The following is a 23,002-nucleotide window of genomic DNA, read 5'->3' as shown; positions in this document are numbered from 1 at the left end:
AGGTAGAAGTTGTTATCCTTATCTAACATCAAATTCTCACAACTAATTTAAAAGGAAATGTGTGGCAGCTAGGGAGAATTAACAGTAAGATCTTGGCAGTCTAAGGGTTAATGAGTGCTTTGTGCTACCTTGCAAAATGAATAACAATACTAGAGTTTTGTTCCAGGGGAGGGGGGAGAAGCCAAGGAAGGCTTTTCAGCAAGGGAGGCCTGGTTACAATTTGAGAAACTCTCAACTGAGGCTGACCACCCATTTTATAGCATAACACCACTTAAAATTTTCAGGCTTAACCTACAAAGAAATGGTTGTTTCTTGTTGAAAAAAGTCACTCTCAGATCAATTTAAATTTTATTTTCAATTTCAAGAAAATATGAAATTATAGTGTGATCGTCAGGGTGAGTGTAGTCGTGAGAAGGACTGTTGTCAGTGGTGGTGACTGACGTTTTGACAACCTGTGTGGAAGTCATCATCACAGTCAAGTGAATAGTGGTTGTCAGTAAAATGTTCTTAGCCCAGTTTGTGTAAAATGATTGGTCAGTTTTGCCGTGATGTTATTCGCTGCAAGACTCAAATGGCGTAAGTCGGTTGTGATTGGTCTGTTTCAATCTGTAAGTAAAGTTAGGTCATTCTGTTCGGTTCGTTTGTAATGTTAATGTCATGAATGAGTCCTTTGTATAGAGCCAGTAGTAGTTGACACCTGTTTAGGGGAGTCTGTTCTAAATTAGGAAACCAGCTTTCCAGAGTCAGTCATTGAAAGTACTTAGTGCTGTAGGTTAGGCATTGCGTAGAGTCCCAGTCAATATTGTGGTTTGTAAGTCGATGATGTTCAGGAATGTGATTGTTGACATCACCTTTCCTTGTCGCCCGTCTGTGTTCAGTCAGTCTTGTTGCGAGGTTTCTGCCAGTCTCTCTGATGTAGGAGGCTTGGCAATTGGAGCAATTGATCTTAAATCGCTCCCTGTCTGTTCCTTGGTTTGTCCTTGTCTTGTTGGTTAGTAACTGATGTAGAGTGGTGATGGATTTGTGGGCAACGTGGATATTGAAGGGTTATAAGATGTGCGAGATGTTCTCAGACATGCCTTTTATGCATGGTATGGTTGCTGTAGTCGTAGGAGTTACGGTGTCGTTTGTTTTGGTAGTAGTAGTAGGTCGGTGAGTGTTTCATCAGATGAAGTCATCATTGTAGTTCTTTGAAGAAACACAGTAAAGGTATTTGTTCTCATCGGATAAGCTGTCTGTTGAGTCGCAAACTAGTTGCGCGCGTCGTGTTAGATCTCTGATAGTTGTGGCTTTGTGTGATGTAGGATTGTAGGATGACTCATCTAGTAGTCTGTTGGTGTGTGTCAGTTTCCTGTAAACTGTTGTCTGTAGTGAGTTGTTGTCACAGCGTACCAGACAGTCTAGAAAAGGAAGTTTGCCATTTTCTTAGACTTCTCTTGTAAACTGTATGCCACTTGTCCGTTAAGGTGTTGGTGGAATCTGTTGATTTCATCTTGTCGTATGGCAGTGAATATATCCTCAACGTAACATAACCAAAACAGTATCGTTTGTTGGCAAGTCAAAAGGGCATGTTCCACAATGTTCTGCATTACAATCTCCGCTACAACAACAGAAACTGGAGACCTCATAGCTGTGCCGTTTAACTGTTTGTAGTGTTCACCGTTGTACTGAAAGTAAGTTGACATTAGGCAAAGGTTCAGTAACTTGAAGTCCACAATGTCGTCTGTTGGTAGCAGTAGTGGGTCGGTGGATTGTCGGATTGTAAACAGCCATTTCACATCAAATGACACTAGTTTGTGTAGTTGTCAGGTAGTCGTCAGTTTCTCCTTACAATTTGAAGAAAGTTTCAAGATGACAAGTGATGAGAAAAGAGAACAATGTCAATTGAAGGATTATTAGTTGATCCACTACCAAATTCTCCAAACTTATATCATAAGAATTGTATGATGGACACCCTCGATAGCGCTAACCTCTGGTGTCTCCCTTTCTTTCAAATTACTTATTTTGTGATTTGATTGGATAAAGTATTATTATTATTATTATTATTATTATTATTATTATTAGTAAAGAGAATTATTTATGAGATCTTGAGAGTGAAAGGGTAAAAAAAAAAAAAGAATGGTTTGCCTCAGTCTAAGAGCCTAACAGAGCTTTTTCTTTGTCTAGGCTTTTTTAATTAACTCTTTAACTTTGCAAAGATCTACTTGTTAATTCTCCCCTCTGCTTATTTCCTTGTAAGTAAGTTACCAGAAATTGGTGTTAGCTAAGAATAACAACCCACATCTGATTAGTTTGAATATTCTCATTACCTGTTTGCTGGATGATGTATGGATATTATACGGAGAAGTTACATATTAATCACTTCTGGGTGTTTCAGGGTTACTTATCTAACTCTCTCTTGTTCTGACTTCCTTGTTTTCTCTCTTGTGAACATACAGCGTAACAGGTTTTTACATCCAAAACGAACTAATTTAAAAGAAGATACTTCACCTGATGTAAATTTTTGCAGATTCAATCCGGACTTTTCCACACAAGTAGACAGTACCTAAGAGAATGACTAAATTGTGAGCAACTGAAAACAGCTTGGAGTACACTAGGTGAAATTGAACCCTCTACTTTCTGTTTACCTGGCAGTTTATGTCTATCTTAATAAGCATCAAACCAGTAAAACTTGATGACTTTTTCTCTTAAAATTGTAGATTCAAAATGAGATAAAGTACATGTCTGATTTTGTAAGAGTATAGGGGTAAATCATGGCAGAATGGAACTCCTCCATTGTGGAGGTTTGTTAAAAATTAGTGTTCTTCTAGATTTTGCACTTACTGTCAACTTCCTGAAGTGGGAGAGAAATAGAATCAGCATTGACATCAGACAGAACCTGGAGTTAAAACAAAAGTAAACAATCAAATCTAGTGAAGCAATGGAACACACTTTTTTGGGCTCTACAGCCTGATAAAGCTGTTGGGAGAACATAAGGAAAGCTCTACTTCTGTTCTCCAAACATTCCAAGTGGATTAATCAAACAGCCCAGAAAATGTGTTCTATTGCTTAATGACATCCCAAGTGGATTAATTAAAGAGCCCAGAAAATGTGTTCTATTGCTTAATGACATCTCAAGTGGATTAATTAAAGAGCCCAGAAAATGTGTTCTATTGCTTAATGACATCTCAAGTGGATTAATTAAAGAGCCCAGAAAATGTGTTCTATTGCTTAATGACAACCCAAGTGGATTAATCAAACAGCCCAGAAAATGTGTTCTATTGCTTAATGACATCTCAAGTGGATTAATTAAAGAGCCCAGAAAATGTGTTCTATTGCTTAATGACATCTCGAGTGGATTAATTAAACAGCCCAGAAAATGTGTTCTATTGCATAATGACTGTAAGTTACAAAACGTTTCCCGTGTTCAGTCCGCGCGGGACTGGTAATCTACGTCATGTATTGTTGATATTATGGTATGGACCATGTGCTCGGACCTCTAGAAGTCAAAGTTCGGTCCTAAATGTTTGTTTATTTTTTCTCATGAATGTTTTCTTTACGTTTCCTGCGAGTCCACAAATCTTGTGGGTATGTTGTCACTGTAGTATTTTCGTTTCGCTTCGTTTTGTTTACGTTTGTTTCCGTTTTTGTACAGTCAAACCGGATCTTCGTAATTAAAACCTTATTCAAGTATTCAAGTCTACAATGACATCCCAAGTGGATTAATCAAACAGCCCAGAAAATGTGTTCTATTGCTTAATGACATCTCAAGTGGATTAATTAAAGAGCCCAGAAAATGTGTTCTATTGCTTAATGACATCTCAAGTGGATTAATTAAAGAGCCCAGAAAATGTGTTCTATTGCTTAATGACAACCCAAGTGGATTAATCAAACAGCCCAGAAAATGTGTTCTATTGCTTAATGACATCTCAAGTGGATTAATTAAAGAGCCCAGAAAATGTGTTCTATTGCTTAATGACATCTCGAGTGGATTAATTAAACAGCCCAGAAAATGTGTTCTATTGCATAATGACTGTAAGTTACAAAACGTTTCCCGTGTTCAGTCCGCGCGGGACTGGTAATCTACGTCATGTATTGTTGATATTATGGTATGGACCATGTGCTCGGACCTCCAGAAGTCAAAGTTCGGTCCTAAATGTTTGTTTTTTTCTCATGAATGTTTTCTTTACGTTTCCTGCGAGTCCACAAATCTTGTGAGTATGTTGTCACTGTAGTATTTTCGTTTCGCTTCGTTTTGTTTACGTTTGTTTCCGTTTTTGTACAGTCAAACCGGATCTTCGTAATTAAAACCTTATTCAAGTATTCAAGTCTACAATGACATCCCAAGTGGATTAATCAAACAGCCCAGAAAATGTGTTCTACTGCTTAATGACATCTCAAGTGGATTAATTAAAGAGCCCAGAAAATGTTCTATTGCTTAATGACATCCCAAGTGGATTAATCAAACAGCCCAGAAAATGTGTTCTATTGCTTAATGACATCCCAAGTGGATTAATTAAAGAGCCCAGAAAATGTGTTCTATTGCTTAATGACATCTCAAGTGGATTAATTAGAGCCCAGATAATGTGTTCTATTGCTTAATGACATCCCAAGTGGATTAATTAAAGAGCCCAGAAAATGTGTTCTATTGCTTAATGACATCTCAAGTGGATTAATTAAAGAGCCCAGAAAATGTGTTCTATTGCTTAATGACATCTCAAGTGGATTAATCAAACAGCCCAGAAAATGTGCCCTATTGCTTAATGACATCCCAAGTGGTTTAATTAAAGAGCCCAGAAAATGTGTTCTATTGCTTAATGACATCTCAAGTGGATTAATTAAAGAGCCCAGAAAATGTGTTCTATTGCTTTAATGACATAACTAGTTACCACGGGTTCTAAAAACCTAATAAAGCAGCCCCTTAGAAATTGAATTGACCAATCAGCCAATGCACAGAGTGTTTGTTATATTATAATGTCTAATCATACCGGTAATCCTTAATCAAAACCAAAAATTTAACAAAATTTTTTAACATGATAGGTTATCACTAGTCCAATTTGAGCACTAAGGACAGCGCATGAAGAACCAACTAGAATAAAAATTTTGCAAAACATTTTGTTAAAAAATGTAGTAAAATGGTTTGTTATTTATTACCTGTTGATGTTGTTATGATATGTAAAACCTTCAGGAAATCAACATTTGCTTTTCTTCGACGAGACCGTTCTTGAATGTCGATCAGCTGATCTTTCTTATGTAACACTTAAAGGTTATGTAACCCTCGAATGTTATGTAACCTTCTGGACTGGTTATGTAATCGCTTGGTACATTCCAATCTAGTTCTCGAGTTACACGAGTGAACATTGAGATAAGTTAGTCGTCATGTTGTTGTTATATCGATAGCTCTAAAGGTAACCTGCCTCTCCAGTAATTAAAGTTTGTGTTCAAAGAAGCTTACTGGACTCAGACTCCCTATCTTGCTCTCTCGCGTCATAAAGGACAAAACTGATGTGATTCTTCATTCTCTAGAATTGTCTCCCAAGCTGTCGCCAGAAATTTCTGTTGTTCTGAAAATACAAAAATGATGTTTAAAAAATTACCAGGCAAAATATAGATTCCAAGAATGATGAGAAAGCGAAATAATTATTTTTTATTAGCCATGTGATTTTCGTTGGGAAGGCACATTTTCAAATCACTTTACATTCTTTTGTGAGAAAGAGCACATTTTCTGTCTGCCTACTTTTCACTTGCTTGTTTCAACCTACAATCACAAGAGCAATGAATACTTTTTAAAAGTATAAACCTTAGCAGTGTTCTCCTTCTCAGGTTGTGACATGTAAAATGCACACCCTGCAGTACCTATTATCATTGTTGAAAACCACTAGGAATTCCTGAAAGTTCAACAGTGACAAAAGGATTTGCCCTGCCAGTTTGGAGGTTTATTATATCTACATGTAACATGCTTAAAATAGGGAGAACAACACTGCATTGGATGATGGGTAAATATAGAGGTTGATTAACCCATTAACTCCCACAAGTGATTAACCTGTAACTTCTCCCTATAATATCCATACATGATCCAGCAAACAGGTAATGAGAATACTCAAACTTATCAGGTAGAAGTTATCTTGATTGAACACCAAATTCTCCAAACCAATTTATAAGGAAATGTGTAGCAGCTAGAGGGGAGAATTCATAATCAGATCTTGGGAGTTAAAGGGTAAAGTTTATGGTATCTAAAGAGCTTAAACATTAAACTCTGTACAAAGCCCCTAGGAAGTCTCATTAATTCCCAGGGATCCAGAGGAAAGGCAGCATTAGAGATCGCTGCTAAAGAAAGGTCTCAGGAAAGCCTCATTGATGGAAACCAAATTGCCTGAACTATTGTTCTCTGTCATCTGGCTTTAGTGACTTCTCGTACAGTAAGCAGTTCTTTTCAAAAATCAACAACATTTATCATGAAGACCAATAGAAGCCTTTATATACAAGTCATAATATTCTGTGCAGTAAATGGCTTGAACCCAGGGGTAACATATGAAGGTGTAGTCTGATCGTCCGGGTGAGTGTAGTCCGGAGAAGGACTGTTGTCGGTGGTAGTGATTGACGTTTCAACAACCTGTGCGGAAGTCATCATCAGAGTCAAGTAATTGATTGTTGTCAGTAGAATGTCCTTATTCCAGTTCGTGTAAAATGATCAGTTGGTTTTGCCGTGATGTTATTGGCTGTAAGACTCAAGTGACGTAAGTCGGTCGTGATTGGTCTGTTTCGATCTGTCGGTAAAGTTAGGTCATTCTTTTTCGGTCGTTTGTGATGTTTATGTCATGAATGAGTCGTTTGTATGGAGTGGGTAGTTGTTGACATCTGTTTAGGGGAGTCTGTTCTAAGTTAGTAAACCAGCTTTCCAGAGTCAGTCGTTGAAAATAGTCAGTGCTGTAGGTTAGGCATTGCGCAGAGTCCCAGTCAATGTTGTGGTTGGTAAGTTGATGGTGTTCAGCAATGTGATTGCTGACATCACCTTTCCTCGTTGCCCGTCTGTGTTCGGTCAGTCTTGTTGTGAGGTTTCTGCCAGTCTCACCGATGTAGGAAGCTTGGCAGTCGGAACAATTGATCTTATAAGTTGTTCCCTGTCTGATCCTCAGTTCGTCTTTGTCTTTAACGTTGGTTAGTAACTGACGTAGTGTGGTGATGGGTTTGTGGGCGATGCGGATATTGAAGGGTAGTAAGATGCGCGAGATGTTTTCAGACATGCCTTTTATGTACGGTATGGTTGCTGTAGTGGTAGGGGTTGCGGTGTCGTTTGTTTCGGTAGTGGTAGTGGGTCGGTGAGTGTTTCGTCGGATGAAGTCGTTGTTGTAGTTGTTCTTCGAAAAAACACGGTGAAGGTATTTGTTCTCGTGGGATAAGCTGTCTGTCGAGTCGCATACTAGTTGTGCGCGTCGTGTTAGAGTTCTGTTAGTTGTGGCTTTGTGTGATGTAGGGTTGTAGGATGACTCGTCTAGTAATCTGTCGGTGTGTGTCGGTTTCCTGTAAACTGTCGTCCGTAATGAGTTGTCGTTGTGGCTTACCAGGCAGTCTAGAAAAGGAAGTTTGCCATTTTCTTCGACTTCTCTGGTAATCTGTATGTCAGTGTTTTGTTCGTTAAGGTCGTGGTGGAATGCGTCAATTTCGTCATGTCCAACGGCGTTGAATGTGTCGTCAATGTAACGTAACCAAAGCGGTATCGTTTGTTGGCAAGTCGAAAGGGCGCGTTCCTCGATGTTCTGCATCACAATTGCTGCTATAACAACAGAAACTGGAGACCCCATGGCAGTGCCACGTAACTGTTTGTACTGTTTACCGTTGTACGTAGACGTTAGGCAAATGTTTAGCAAGTCCATGATGTCGTCTGTCGGTAGCGGTAGTGGGTCGGTAGATTGTCGGATTGCAGTCTCAGTACATTGTTATGCCAATTGAAGTGGAATACTTGTGAACAGTAATTTCACATCAAATGACACTAGTTTGTAGTCGTCAGGTATCTGAACAGTCTTGGTAGCGTTAATGAGGTCTTCAGTGGATTGCAGTTTTCCCGATGCGACCTATTGTTTCTTTCTGTGGCTCTCCCACATACCAACTATCCAAGTACCTGACGACAATACTACAACCGCTAACCAACAAATCCAGACATAAACTACAATCCACTGAACGCTACTTTTATATGTCATGCTAAAGTTGAGCTGTGGCGCTGTATGAGACAGTAAGCTCATGCAGTCATTTTTGAAATTCTAACTAAGAGAAGAAATTCATTTTTTAATCGAAGTCTTCCTTGGCGTTGCCGTCCTGACTGCTTAAGGTCCCTAATATAAAAGTGAGAACGAGACACTTACAGAAAGCTTGGGAAGAACGCTTCTCTTCAGTCGTCCAAGGCAGGACTAATGGGGAATCTAGAGAAACATCATACATAAACTCAATTCAGTTTTAATTCTAAAAAATCTTAATAGACGTTCTGACATTATGTGCAACATCATCGCGTAACGAAAGATAACCACAGATTTCAGCATAGGAAAGAACTGACCCTATGCACTGAGCCTAGAAACATTATACACATATGTTATTGACCAAACATGTGGTCAAGATCACAAGATACTGAGTATTAAGTTTTCTTTTCTTTTTTCATTTTTCTGATACGTAAAAATATTAAAAACGCTAAAATCTGGCCGACGAACGAAATTGGTCATTAAAAGCTTTTTTGCATGGCAAAAGGGCTTGGCTTTTGTAGGGGCAGCAGGCAATCACGAACAAGATGGGTTTTGTGAGCGGATCAGAATGAAGGATTCCCATCATCTTGACCGTTTGCAGATCCAACTGTATAGTAATGAGGTATACTGCTCTTCCCAAAGGACTGGAGGTTTTGGAATGAATCATCCTTTTGTTTTACTAACGCACTGTTAAGACGTAGATTGTTTAAGCTGTAGTGTTCACCTTACAAGCACTGATTCTGTGCAACAGAAGATCGAGATCAAAGCCATGGATATCATAACCCTTAAGCAAGCTACAACGATAAGAATCCATTTATAAGTTAAGGCGCCATGATTCTGACCTCACACTGCCTGTTCGCTAGAATTAAATCAATATTCCGGGTTATTATAGCTACTTCAACAATGAAAATTCCGAATGGATGTGACTATATTCATTTGAATTTGAATTTTGTGTGCGCTAGAGCTGAGTATTGAGTAAATTCTAAAATTACATTATTATAACGTCAGTTAAACATTCTCTTTTTGCATGCTGGCATAACATTACTTTGAAAAAACACTTCAAACATAAAGGTCGCATACCACAAGTACATCCGGGTCAATTTGGTGAATCTTGGCCATGAACAGTCCTAAAAGAGCCCTCACTGATGTCGTAATCTCCATGTTTATTTGCTAATGAGATAACGATAAGAAATTAAAAAGAACTGCCTACAGATTGCTCATCGAGTTTGCATAGACGTCAAATCCTGCCAATTACCGAGCCGCTCGCCCCTCCCCCCTCTCCAAGGAAACCTTCCTCTGCACTGTCCCATCCCCCAACAGGGAAGATGCCTCACATCTATTGTCTTGTGATCAAACCGTTGCTTCTTTGCTGCAAGAGCTTAGGCCCGCTTTAAACGTCGCATTTTACATGCGCCGAATCTAATTGCCGAATTAAGTGCACGTAAAATGCGATGTTTAAATCAATTAAATTTGGCAGATTCGTATTAAATACGAGTTCAGTCGAATATTCGACTGATCCAGTTGAATATGCGACTGAAGTTCGACAGTTGATTTAAACGCCGCATTTTACATGTGCTGAATCTAATTCATAAATTATGTTTAATTATATTTTACCCATAACACAACAGTTTTATGGTACATGACATGCGCAAAGAAAACTGGCGGGAAAGAATCGAACATCAGAATATATAGTTCATACCTTGTGCCACCAGCCTTCATTTCGTATCAATCAACGGCACGATCGGGGTCTTGGGACACGTGCTATAGCATTTCTTTGCGATAGGAAAAGCATAACAAGGGAACAAACATACAGAAGCCGTCTTCTTCTTGCTAGCAGATGATGCACTGCCATCTGCATTATAAGTTGCTGTTTCCTGTCAGCACGAATGGTGCTTGAGAGGCATAAATGCCGAAAACACAAAATAGCATCCTTATTTTTGTCAGCCATATTAGTGGGGGACTTAGAGCGGAGTCTGGGAATGAAGCTGTCAATCGCACTCGGCAATTAAATTCGGCACAATTAAATGCGACGTTTAAATCAAATGCCGAACTTTTTTAATTCAGGTCAACTTAAATTAGTATTAGATTCGGCACATGTAAAATGCGACGTTTAAACCGGGCCTAAGTTTCCTTCATCTGACATACACTACGCACATGAGGTGGGAAGAGCATAAAAACCTAAACGATTTTAGATTTTAAAAAAAATATAGATTTAACATGTCACGTTTTTTGAATGGAACTGATCAAAGTTGCAGTCATGGGAGATGCCCAAAAAAGCACAAGAACTTGACTGGGGCGGTTGACTTTCCTGCCATATTTGGCCCGCCCGCGTTCTTGCTTTTCTTCGCTGACCGAAACTCTGGCAATTTTATCTGAGAGGTTTGGTGACCTGTGGCACAGGCTAAGTAACTTTTATCTGGAATTCTTGAATGATCGGGTAGAGTTGGCAAGTATTTTTGTTTTTTTACCTTCTTTTTGACAGCATCTCTAAAGTCGTAAGGATACATCTGATCGTTGGGTTTACTTACAGCTAAAACAGAAAAGTAAAAGATATACAGATGTGATTGTATCTGAATAAGACGTCTCAAAAAAGTCGTGAAAACCTGACATGGAATCATGAAACAGAACCATGATAGAAAGCCCAAAATCGGACGGAGACGCCCAAAATCGAACGGAGACGCCCAAATCCGACGAAAGCATCAAAAGTCGGATGACGCCATCTTAAATCGGGCAGACCCGAAATGTTACCCAAATCTGATTAACGCGAAAATTGAATGAGTTGTGGATTTAAACTCTCATTCTGCAAACAAATTTATCCTGTAAATAATGTAAGAAAGATGGTAAGTTTTGTGCTCGGTAAAGAAGTGAAAAAAGATGCTTGTTGTATTGTCACGAGCGTGGGACGGCAAAGAAAACATTCAGAGTCCCCAAGAGAAATCGAACATCACGCCTTCGGATTTATTCCTGTGGTCCAAATAAATTATTCTCTTTGTGTATATCGCGTAAAATTTCCACACTGAAATTTCAGCTTCTTTTTCAAGTAATTTTCCTTGTTTTCGGGTTATCTAAGTAATTGCTGATTTCAAAATATCATCACAGGCGTTTCATTTTCAATAAAGTTATTATTAAAATTATAAGCAAGTATGGTTGTTAGACTCACCACAGAAATGATAGTGAAACTTCTGTTTGGGTGCAGCTTTGTCTAATGACACTTGATGGTGAACCAGAGCTGACACAGCTAAGATCTAAAATCAAAACATGGAAAAACTTAAAGGATGATGTTTTTAAGTCGTGTCACTACCGTGGGGGAAAGAAAAAGTTCTGAGTCTTTATGAGGAATCAGGCCTTAGATCATTGGATTCCAAGCTCCGATGTACTATCACTGAGCCAGAGAGACTTTATGGTAAGCTAGACCATTTCAAGGCTATTTCAAGATTTCAATGAACTATTGTAGCTCACCTCATGTGTGTGAGTTTTGGCGTTTATTATTGTCCGAAAACTGAGGCTCATGACAACCTACAAGAAGAAAGAAAAACAGTATAAAATTCTTCATGTTAGCAGCATCTTATAGAGCCACTGCGACACAATGTAACGCGTTCAGTACACAAAAAGATCAGAAAATCCTCTGGCTAAAGTTCAGTGGCTTGGTTTTCTTTTCATTCAGCCTAGCGAGCATTCGCTAAGCCCAAGGGTGGATGACTATGCACCGAATAAAGATCCATCCAATGGACAAAAGACAAGTCTGTATCCGGTGGACAGCGCTGTACGTTTTGTTTACTCTTATCCGCAGAATTGCGATTTATCCGTTGGAGAGCGTTATCCGCCTTTTGAATAACTGGGTCCTGTTGCTTTACCCTAGTTCGCTGCAACTAGGTTTTTTTAAATGAAAATCCTGACATCGGCATTTTTTAAAAACAAACTCTGCTTTATCTCTGTTCTTACCATAGGCGGGGGTGGATCCTGTTGACTTGCTACTTCAAGGAGGTCAGGTTTGGGGACTACAGCCTACAAGACACCATGTCAAAAAAAAAAAATTAAAGTAAATTTCGTTTAAAATCATATCTAAATGGCCATTGGTATTGTTAGCTTTTGAGCCTGCGAGCAGTCCTCGTTAGTACGCTACAAGACGGGCGTTTTTCTCCACCCGCTGCAAGATTTGGGACAAGTCAAGGAGTAGTTTGCCAGGGGGCTAATACTCTTCAGTGCCAGACCTCTCACCGACTCGCGTTGTTCAAAGCCTCACACATTTTACCGAAAACATTTGACACATATTGCGAACGCTCCAGCAGTAAGAATACCAACCTCTACTTTGCACCAGCTCACTGGTTGTTGAGGAAGCTCTAAAAAAATTGAAAAGAAAAATAACAGAACATAAATTTCACAAATATATTTTTTTTTCCCGTGGTGACGCAAAGTTCTCACAACTGGCAATGAAAGAAATGTAGGAGATTCAGTTAAAAGAGTTGATTTTTAATCACTGTAAGTACTCACGAGGTAACTTGACATTAAGCCAACAAGGTCCTTTCATCTTGCGATTCAGTAAAAGGAGTTCAAGACTGAAATAGAAATGAACTTAACTTAAAAAAATCTCCCTCCAAGGGGAACACTACAAAAAATCAATTATCATCCAAGTTAAACAATTGCATGGAATATCTCCAAAGTTATCAATTGTTGCTGCAAGTGTTAGGGTGTAAATAAATAACACTTGTGACGTGTGATGTGTGTGTGTGGGAGGGGACGGTTAGGGTAAAAGTAATATAACTTTATCCTTACCTTCACCACATAGCCTATACTCACCTGCCTCCCCCCCCGCCCTACCTGGAAGACTCACGTCTCCCTCCCCTCCCCAATTACTCCTCAACCCTTGAAATCCCCCAGGTATAAGCCAAAGTGAACCTTACCTTGAAGTATTAGTACCAAACACATGACTGAATGTTTGTCCAGACAGGTCCGATGGTAACCGAGGGCCGTCTGCCTGTCCAGAAGCAAATGAGGACAATTTTCAGGTAATCTTCTCTCTTAAGACAGGAAAATTTGATACTGTTGTCTCCACTGCCAGCTCAAATATTTAAGTTTCAATTCTCTGCACTTTGTACTACACATTCCCTATCATTTTGGTGCTAAGAATTTGATGTCAAATCTAGTCAAATCTCTCAGCCCTTTACCCCCATAACATCACTATGCATATTCTCCATACTGTTCTCTACACATTTCCTAAGGTGCTGTCAAGGAGAATTTATTCACCAATCGAGAACTTCTAGAGTTTGTGATTGTTAAGAAGAAGTTACCGAACTTGTGCGCATGCAACTCGCATTAAAATGTCGTGAACAAATCATGCGGACGTTTTTATTGATGTGTGGAAGTTTCTTTAGAGGAGTTAAAAGTTTTGAGTTTTTTGAGTGGCAACGTGTTTGGCAGTCGTTAGTATTTACCATGTTTACTGTGAGTTTACCATTTACCGTGTTACGAATAAACGCATTTGTTTGATTTCCGTTTCGCTTCCAAATAGTGATCATTTCCTTAATTCTCCTGACCATACTATTCGACTCAGCAGTGATAGAGTAACGAGAAACTAGAAGTCAATCATTCTCAGGGGTCAAAGGGCTACATGACTATTTTCCTTTTTCCTCATCACCTATCTCCCCAAGAATATATAAATTTGGTATTTTAGGGGGAAATTCCTTTAGAGTCTCTCCTGGGAGTGAAACAAATAAGATCAAACAGCAACCTCAGAGTTTGATTTTGAATAAACCCAGGGTATCAGCTCTCAGCAAATTAATCAATCTGATGGACAATTTTCTAGCATTTCTCTAAAATGTTAGTAAAAATATTAGTAATTATAATTATACAATGAGGTAATATTTCTTAAAGTTTATGCCACCAATAAACAAGTTTCTGACTTACTGAATATCTAACCTCCAGGTACTCAGATGTGACAGGGACATCTTCAATCTCAAAAGCATAAGCCTTTTGAATTTTCTAAACAGACACATGACAACACTTTAGAGGAAAAAAAATTAAAGATTTGAAATACACGGATCAGTATCCAGCAAACATATTCTAGTATATTCAAGTTTACCCTTGAGATGAACTTCCTAATTTTGTGTTTTGTTGCAATCTTCTCATTGAATTCCTGGCAAAGAAAGAACATGGAAACTTACTTTTAAGTCATTGGAAAAAATTGCACAAGAAAAAAAAAATCAAACATTTTACATTCTACATTTAAGGAGACAATTACAATAAAATAGTGTAAATGATTTCCTCTTTTGTTTTTACCTAATACACATCAATAAAACCAACTGGTTCATTTGTTTCAGTGCCATCGACTTCATGTTTCTGTTTGATTAAATAAAAAGGCAAATGTATACCCAAAACAACAAAAAAAGACATTAAAAGATGAAGAAATCAAGTAACCTCAAGTGGTCCTTGTTTCCTTTTTGCATATCAAGAAAAATAGGAAAAAATAAACTAAAAAATGCATGATTGAATAAAAGTAACTTGGAAAATGTTCTTGGCATTAATCAATAAGACGCCATCTTTTCCTTATACTTTCCTTATTCCTTAGTTTACTAGTTCAAGTTATTTCTTTTGTGGTTTATGAAGTCAAAACATATTTTCATATGCAATGCAGAAGTGTTAATTAATAGTCCATTTTACAGTTACATGCTTGGTGGCCAAGCCTTTGAACGGGAGTGAGGCTAGGGGTGACCTTGTTACGATACAAACCTTGCTGTCTTTCAAATGAAAATCACTTTGTTATCACACTAACTAGATACAGGTCTCTATCACGACAAGGTCACCTTCAGCCTCACTCCAAATCAAAGGCTTGGCAACTAAGTACACAACTGTAAAATGGCTTTATTATCACACCTTTTCTTGTGGAAGAATAAAGATCTGCCTCTCTATGTTCTTGACTGCCACAGAACAACTGCAACAATAACGGTAATCACAAACAAAATGTTACTGTTTCTCCTCTTTTAAAGTAGATTGACTACACCAATTACAAAAACTATGTTTAAACCTGTAACTTCCATGCATGACCAAAACAGAATTTCTCCTTACAAAATCAATAAAGTTTCAAGCAAACAAGTGATGAGAAAAGAGAAAAATATCCATTGAGGGATTAATAGTTGATCCAATACCAAATTCTCCAAACTTACATCCTAGGAATTGTATGATAGACAGTAAAGAGAATTATTCATTAGATCTTGAGAGTGGAAGGGTAAAAATTAAAAAAAAAGAATGGTTTGCCTCAGTGTAAGAGCCTAACAGAACTTTTTCTCTGTCTTGGCTTTTTTCAACTCTTTAACTCCAAAGATCTACTCGTTAATTCTCCCCTCTACATATTTCCTTGTGAGTAAGTTACCAGAATTTGGTGTTAGCTAAGAATAGCAACCCACACCTGATTAGTTTGAATATTCTCATTACCTGTTTGCTGGATAATGTATGGATATCAAGGAGAAGTTACATATTAATCACTTCTGGGTGTTTAAGGGTTACTTTTCTAACTCTCTCTTGTTCTGACTTCCTTGTTTTCTCTCTTGTGAACATACAGTGTAACAGGTTTTTACATCTAAAATTAATAATTTAAAATTAGATACCTCACCTGACATATGTTTTTGCAGATTCAATCCAGACTTTTCCAAACAAGTAGACAGTACCCAAGAGAATGACTAAATTGTAAGCAACTGAAAACAGCTTGGAGTACACTCAGTGAAATTGAAACCTTTACATTCTGTTTACCTGGCAGTTTATATCTATCTTCATAAGCATCAAACTAGTAAAACTTGAGAACTTTTTCTCCTAAAATTGTTAATTCAAAATGAGATAAATTACATGATTATTTTAGTAAGAGTGAAAAGGTAAATCATGGCAGAATGGAACTCCTCCATTGTGGAAATTTGTGAAAAATTAGTCATCTTCTAGATTCTTCACTTACCATTAACTTCCTGAAGTGGGAGAGTAGAGGAGTTGACACTGACATCTGACAGAACCTAGAGTTACAACAAAAGTAAACAATCAAATCTAGTTAAGCAATAAAACATTTTTCTGGGCTCTATAGCCTGACAAAGCCATGCTGGATGTCAAGTCAAGTCAAGTTTATTGTTATGCACTATTTACAAAATTTATAACATCGATCAACAGTATATATGCTGTCGTTCAATTTTATCCTTGGTTCAAATTTAATTTGCCTTTGTTTCAAACTCACTATCATACATTAACATGACCAAGAACAAAGGAAAATAAAATTTGAACCAAGTATAAAATTGAACTACAACATATACAAAAAGAAAACTTCCATCAATTAAAGAGAATAAAAAGTATAACAATATGCAGCCAAGATGTGCTCAGTGACTAAAGTACCATAGGCTTTCATGTTGGTCACTGACATGTAAAAATAATTGACATGACACATCAGTCAATTAGAATAGAGATCAAAGGAAAAAAAAATAGAATAATAGTTCCATAAGTAGAGATCATATAGTTATGTTGGATGTTGGTAGAACATGACGAAAGCTTAATACTTGTGTTCTCCAAACATCCCAAGTGGATTAATCAAAGAGCCCACAAAATGTGTACTATTGCTTTAATGACATAACTAGTTACCACGGGTTCTAAAACCTAACAAAGCATCCCCTTGGAAATTGAATTGACCAATCAGCCAATGCATACAATGTTTATTATGTCATAATTTCTAATCATACTCATTAATCAAAAAATGAAATTTAACAAATTTTTAACATGATTGGTTATTACTGGTCCAATTTGGGCACTAATAGGAAAGCACATGAGGAACCAACTAGAATAAAAGTTTTGAAAAACATAATTATTTTGTTAAAAACTGTAGTAAAATGGTTTGTTATTTATTACCTCTTGATGCGATTCTTCATTCTCTAGAATTGTCTCCCAGGCAGAGTCATCAGAAATTTCTGTTGTTCTGAAAATACAAAAATGATGTTTAAAAAAATACCAAGCAAAAGATAGATTCCAAGAATCATAAGACAACTCAATAACCATTTTTTCATTAGCTATGTGGTTTTCATTAGGAAAGCACATTTTCAAATAACTTAACATACTTTTATGGGAGAGCACATTTTCACTTGTTTCAACCTACAATCAAAAGAGCAATTAATTACCTTTTAAAAGTATAAACATTAGCAGTGTTCTCCTTCTTCCCAGGTAGTAACTTGTAAAATGCACACCCTGCAATACCTGTTGTTATTGTTGAAAACCACTGCGAATTTCTGAAAGTTCAACAGTACAAAACCTCTGTACAAAACCCCTAGGGAGCCTCATGAATTCCTGGGGATCTAACTCTATACAAAACCCCTAAGGAGCCTCATTAATTCCCAGGGATCTCACTCTGTACAAAGCCCCTGGGGAGCCTTCCTATGAATCTAACTTTGTACAAAACCCTTTGGAAGCCTCTTTGATTCTTAAGGGCTGGGTGCTAGAGAAGGGTTTCATTAAAGCCTCATTGATAGAAACCAAATTGCCAGAACTTTTGTTCTCTATCATCTGGCTTTAGTGACTTCCCTGTACAGTAAGCAGTTCTTTTGTTCCAAAATCAACAACATTTATCATGAAGACCAATAGAAGCCTTTACATACAAGTTGTAATATTCTGTACCAAGACCCTACTCGGTCCAAAAGAATAAAAACACTAGCCAAGTTTTAGTTTCAAGGGATGTGGGAGGAGGAAAATGTATTCTTCAGAAAGGGAAAGGGTGTGGCAGGGAGGGGTAGGGAGTTAAAACTAGAAGCTTTAGAAGGGAGAGGGGAGGGGAGTTGAAACTACAAGCTTCAGAAGGGAGGGGGAGTTGAAACTACAAGCTTTAAAAGGGAGGGGGAGGGGAGTTGAAAAAAGAAGCTTTAGAAGGGAGAGATGTAGAAGAGAGAGCACTTCTTGGAGCCTTTACACTACCTTCACTTTTACACTGGGTTTTTCATCAGGATTTGTTTCTACATTTGATAATGCCTGGATTGCTTCTACATCATCAAGGTCATCACCTCCAAAGTCATCACAACCCATCATAGGATCATCTGGAAAAACAATCATCAAATATCAACTGGTGATGGTCCATAAATTAAAATAAAATATAATTGAATAAAAGTCTTTATTTATCCTGATTAGACCATTCAGCTGAATTGAGACAGAACAGCTGGTGTAAACTGGTAATCACTAAATCAGCAATATAAATATATAATATATATCCAAAAAGTATAACTAAATAATACAACAAAAGAAAAACAATTTTTATATGGATAAATATAAATATTTAATAATGAGAAGTACAATTATGCTCCTTTGTGTCTAAACCTAAAAACTACTTGATGGTTTTATTTTTCAAACTAAAGGAGCTGAGTTCTCAAAACTCCATTGGGAGATAAATAATTCCAGTCTTTCCCAGAGGTATAATTAATGAAGACTATCCATAAGGCAGTATTTCTTAAAGATCTTTCATGTACTTCTGATCACCTAAGATAAACTAAAGGTGACTATTACAGATCATTCTTCATGCTTACCATCCATCCCTGAATCCATATCCATAGCTGCCTCATAACTCTCCTCCTTCGTTACTCTTGATGGATCTCCAACCATGCTGCTATACCTTCCTTCCTCTCTCTCTGATGGCTCACGTTTTACAACAGTTTTTCCCTTGGCTGGTAAATTTTTGGTGTGTCTGGGTTTGGGCGGAGATCTTGGTTCAACTTTAAAAATATTCTGCCGTGGTCCAGATGATTGCTGTTAAGTAACAGAAAGAGATAATGAGATATTGAAGGGGGATATTCCTCTTTGGTGACTCCCAGAGATAAAAGGGATCATTCTTGTGCCAGTGGATTTCTCCTGGCTGTGTGCTAGGCAATCAAGGATCTTAGGACAACTCATTACCCAATTCTACCCTTCTAACTACAACAAGAAGACAGACCTGAAGTCATCTTGGTGTGCTACCAGTTGGTAAAGCTGATGTTGGAGTTCTAGAAAAATTAAAAAACAATTTTAGACCATAAATATCATGAGTCTGAATGTCCAAGGAAATAATGCAAAACTCTTTCGGAGATACATTGCAATACTGCAAGAAATACCTCAAAACTTGTGGTTTTCCCTTTGAAAATTTCACTGGAGCTGGTCTTGGTTGCTGAATACTCAGAATAAGATAATTTACAATAAATCTCCTTTCCCAACTGGTGTAAAATGCTCAGCAGACTGATTGCCCTAATCAACTATTGCAAGGCTACGATCTAGCAGCACCCAGTGGCCCCTTGCACCTTACTTTTGCTTGTGGGCGACTCGGGAACTTTAGTTTTTTCATACAAAGCTTGTGCTGGGCACCCTGGATTTCAGTTTCAGAGAACTGGCCTCCATTCAATTTTCTTTAGAGTGCAGCCTTGTATAATGTCTATAAAAATCTTCAGCTCATAATCTATTTATCAAATATTAATGAAACAATATTGTTTCAAAAGTCATACACACTGAGCAACTTGTTAGTTGACTTGTACAATGGAGAAATATGTAATGTGTCTTACATAAGGTCTGAACAAAAACATTTAATTTTGTCGAGGGAGGTCTGATTGGCATCAGTGACCTTGATTTGATGGAGGACAGGAAAAACTTGGACTCAGGAGAAAACCATATTTTCCTTCTATTTTTTCAAACCACTTTCACCCAGAGTAATCAATTAGAGGGTCTATCAAAATATTAAAGGCATGCTTCCATTTCTTATGCATACCTCCACTTCCTTAAGAAGATCATTTAACAGATCATCTTCACCAATAGATGTTACTTCAGTCTGCAAAATAGCAGTTTATAGGAAAACTGTACTTAAATTGAACATAGTTAGAGCTTGACCATGCAAGTTTCAGTGCGGCATTCCCTCCATCTAAACAACAATCAATCCCATTAGAGTAAATGGAAAGCTGGCTGTCTAACTTAGAACAGATTCCTTTCAGCAGATGTCAACAACTATCGACACCACACAAACAAAACATTTATGACATTTACAGAACAAAAGAACCAAACAGAATAAACTAACAATACCAGGGAAGCAAAACTAACTAATCTGGACTGACTTACGCTACAAGAGTCTTACAGCCAATAACATTACCCAAAACTGACCAATCAATTAACAGAGACTGAGCTTGTTGCACCCAGGTGACAACAACTCGAATGCCTTTTGCTTAAGTTGTTAAAACTTTGCTAGGGTGGATCCAGGGGTGGTTCGGTCGAACCCCCTAAATTATTCCTAAAAATGCTGGAGATCATGTTTCCGAAGACCTTATTTTCAAAATCTCCCGGGGGAGCATGCCCTTGGGCAATTCTCCAAACCCCCCTTGACTAAATCCTAGATCCACCCCAGACTTTGGTCACTCCTTCTGACAACAGTCATTCCCAGGACTACTCCTCTTGCTTGTACAGTCAGACTACACAATCACTAGTTAATGTTACTATCAAGGTCAAAGTCTTAAGCAAGAAAAAAATGTGTTCAGCACACTTGCCTCAGCCTTCTTTGCTTTGGCACTTGCAGCTAACAGCATCTTGTTAATTGTCTTTGGCTTCACTGTTGGCTTTTTCACATTCTTTAAATAATGAGATAATAAGTAGCTTGTTGGAGTAAATAATACACAATATTATAATAATTATGATGATTTCTACAGCACATTATCCAACAAGATTAGAAAGATATTCACATCAACAAAAATAGAAGGCTCGCGCATACCGGCCTCTTTGGCTTGAATTTGGGGACATTCTTTCCTGAAAAATTCAAACAGTTTTCCATAAATCACTTCTGCAGGGTTTCATTAGGGGCCGGGCACTGGGCAAATTGATCCATTGTGAGAATGCTTTTGCCCATCTGGTTTGATGAGCTGGAGGAAAGTTTATCTTATAAAGAAGTTCAGTTCAAAAAGTTTTGCCTGCCTGCCTATGAAAACCACTTGCCCTCCTACAGAAAACATTTCAATGAAACCCCTGCTTCTGGAAGTTACTTGAAACAAATGGAAAAAAGATTAATTATTAATAATCAGTCACTAATTATTTATCAACTGACCAGTTGATGGCTCATCATCAAGATCGTCATCAAATATTTCTCGTCCATCATCCACATATCCAGTCCCATCTGAAAAGGAAAGCACATTCAAACCTCGTGTATGCAGACAATACCAGAGCAGAAAAAACATTGTTCATAGCATATAAGGATAATATTCCCTTGCATTTACTCTGCATTGGTGTCATTAGTTAATGCAAAGAAAGAAAGAAAGATTTTTTCATACCCTTGTCTTTGGTTAGAGGGATCAAAAAATTTGCAAACATGAATTGGTCTGTTAACCTTTAAACCCCTTGGAGTGACTAGCATCTAATTTCTCCTTACAATATCACCTCTGAATCACACATTAAGGTCAGGAGAATAAACCAAATGATCACCAACTAAAGACATTTACTCAAATTCTCCTAGACAACACCTTTGAAAATGTATGGAGAATATCCATGCTGACATTAGCATGTAAAGTTTTAAAAGGCTTTGTAATTTATGACCCAACATGAAGTTTGGTGTTGACCCTATAATTCAGCAAGAACCCTAAAAAGAAAACCATTCCACACATCTATGAACACAGCTCTTACCATCATCAACCACCCAATCTTCCTCCTGTCATTTCCTAACAATGTCGGAGTATTCATCTTCATTCACCACCTGATAAACATCTTTAATATTTCCAACCTGGTGGGAAACAATTTGAGTCTAAATTTTGGGAATGAATGTATTAAAACCAAGGCAGTATAGTTTTCCCTGTGGTGATGATTTATGTTTAGTATGCATAGATGGTCACAGAAAAGGGAATAAGCCACAATATCTCTTACAACCTTAATCCAAAGAAATATATGGAAAAGTTTGGGAGATTTCTTTTTGAATATATCATTGCTTGGAGGATGGGATGGGAGGGGTGTTGAGGGAAGTCTTTACAGGGGGGGGGGGGGCATCTTCACAAAGTGACCTTCCTTAGATGTGTGAAGAGAATGAATCAGGAATTAGCGGCTAGAAGGGAGAATTAACAATCAGATCCTGCGAGTTAGAGTTTGATCCTTTTAGCAACACAATCGCACGATCCTCAGACGTTCTTATACACTGACTGGCGCTTATTAGAATGGTTTACTAGTCAACAGTACATAGCTTTAACTCATTTTCATGAGGAAACATCTGTTGAGGTCTCCCAGCTTTCATCCTAACCGGTCTCCAATCAAATCAAAGAAAACGATGTCAAAGATTTCAATGGCCTGTATTATATAGCTGGTCCAGATATCACGATAAACCGTAAAAGTGTACAGAAATCAGCAACTGTTCACGTTTAGAATTATCGATCATGACCGCTCTACTTATGCAGTTAACTTTATACCTCAAACGTCGATCTCTCTCCAGTCTCACGAAATGTCCTGGTGAGGAATTCACAATAAAGTTGGTTTATTATGCACTCGAGAAAAATAGCAAAAACTAGTAAGACATGAGCAGAATTTTTTAGGGCAAAATCTCTTACCTTATTTTATCGAGCGCCGAAGTCTTCCCGGCATTGCGCTTGACAGTTCGTGTAGATCGCCGCGTCGATTGGAAATCTGCCGAATCAATTGACTTAAAAGTGAATAATGACTGTTGCCAGAACAAACATACATGACTTTAAATGCCAGAAAATTTACCGTCTTGGGTCTCTGTTATAGTGCCTTCTGCTGTTGAAGTTGGCGCCATCTTGAACAAACTTGAATTAAAAATGGCGCGAAAGGGTGACTTCCAAATATGGTGAGCA

At 37.8% G+C, this 23,002-nt stretch overlaps 1 protein-coding gene, 2 long non-coding RNA genes and 1 pseudogene across 4 annotated transcripts in view; 1 reads left to right on the top strand and 3 right to left on the bottom strand.

The window, feature by feature from the left end:
* LOC148740690 (uncharacterized) overlaps positions 1–5,428 on the bottom strand; it is a 25,910-nt gene extending 20,482 nt beyond the window's left edge. The window contains exons 1-3 of the long non-coding RNA XR_015996018.1: positions 5,134–5,428; positions 2,824–2,878; positions 2,491–2,545 (exon numbers count right to left, since the gene is read on the bottom strand). This is a non-coding gene — a long non-coding RNA (uncharacterized LOC148740690). The remainder of the gene's footprint in view (positions 1–2,490; positions 2,546–2,823; positions 2,879–5,133) is intronic.
* Positions 3,335–5,428, top strand: LOC148740691 (uncharacterized). The gene is made up of 2 exons (XR_015996027.1): positions 3,335–4,193; positions 4,265–5,428. It is a non-coding gene; the product is annotated as an uncharacterized LOC148740691 (long non-coding RNA).
* A 253-nt stretch (positions 5,429–5,681) lies between these two features.
* Positions 5,682–23,002, bottom strand: LOC148740688 (DNA polymerase alpha catalytic subunit-like; annotated as a pseudogene). Its single transcript, XR_015996017.1, has 33 exons — positions 22,896–23,002; positions 22,739–22,814; positions 22,601–22,637; positions 21,831–21,927; positions 21,259–21,327; positions 20,929–20,963; positions 20,708–20,788; positions 19,942–20,001; positions 19,298–19,350; positions 19,141–19,189; positions 18,737–18,956; positions 18,114–18,253; positions 17,288–17,310; positions 17,082–17,148; positions 16,150–16,204; positions 15,954–16,013; positions 15,817–15,883; positions 15,081–15,138; positions 14,487–14,546; positions 14,290–14,343; positions 14,115–14,189; positions 13,112–13,185; positions 12,702–12,766; positions 12,513–12,550; positions 12,153–12,215; positions 11,670–11,726; positions 11,371–11,455; positions 10,679–10,740; positions 9,291–9,380; positions 8,935–8,994; positions 8,340–8,396; positions 6,131–6,155; positions 5,682–5,737 (listed from the first exon to the last, which is right to left on the bottom strand). The product of XR_015996017.1 is annotated as a DNA polymerase alpha catalytic subunit-like (transcript).
* LOC148740689 (uncharacterized) lies at positions 6,162–8,333 on the bottom strand. The gene has a single exon (XM_088746942.1). The coding sequence runs from the start codon at positions 7,851–7,853 to the stop codon at positions 6,759–6,761; it is 1,095 nt and encodes a 364-aa protein (XP_088603068.1). The 5' UTR covers positions 7,854–8,333; the 3' UTR covers positions 6,162–6,758.

Source organism: Stylophora pistillata, chromosome 1, assembly GCF_964205215.1.
Source record: "Stylophora pistillata chromosome 1, jaStyPist1.2, whole genome shotgun sequence".
Lineage (NCBI taxonomy): Eukaryota > Metazoa > Cnidaria > Anthozoa > Scleractinia > Pocilloporidae > Stylophora > Stylophora pistillata.
This window is presented reverse-complemented; position numbering and strand designations above follow the sequence as displayed.

What these genes read in the sequence shown, in the direction of transcription:
- LOC148740689 (XM_088746942.1), bottom strand. Translation starts at nt 7,853, where the DNA reads ATGGACTTGCTAAACATTTGCCTAACGTCTACGTACAACGGTAAACAG.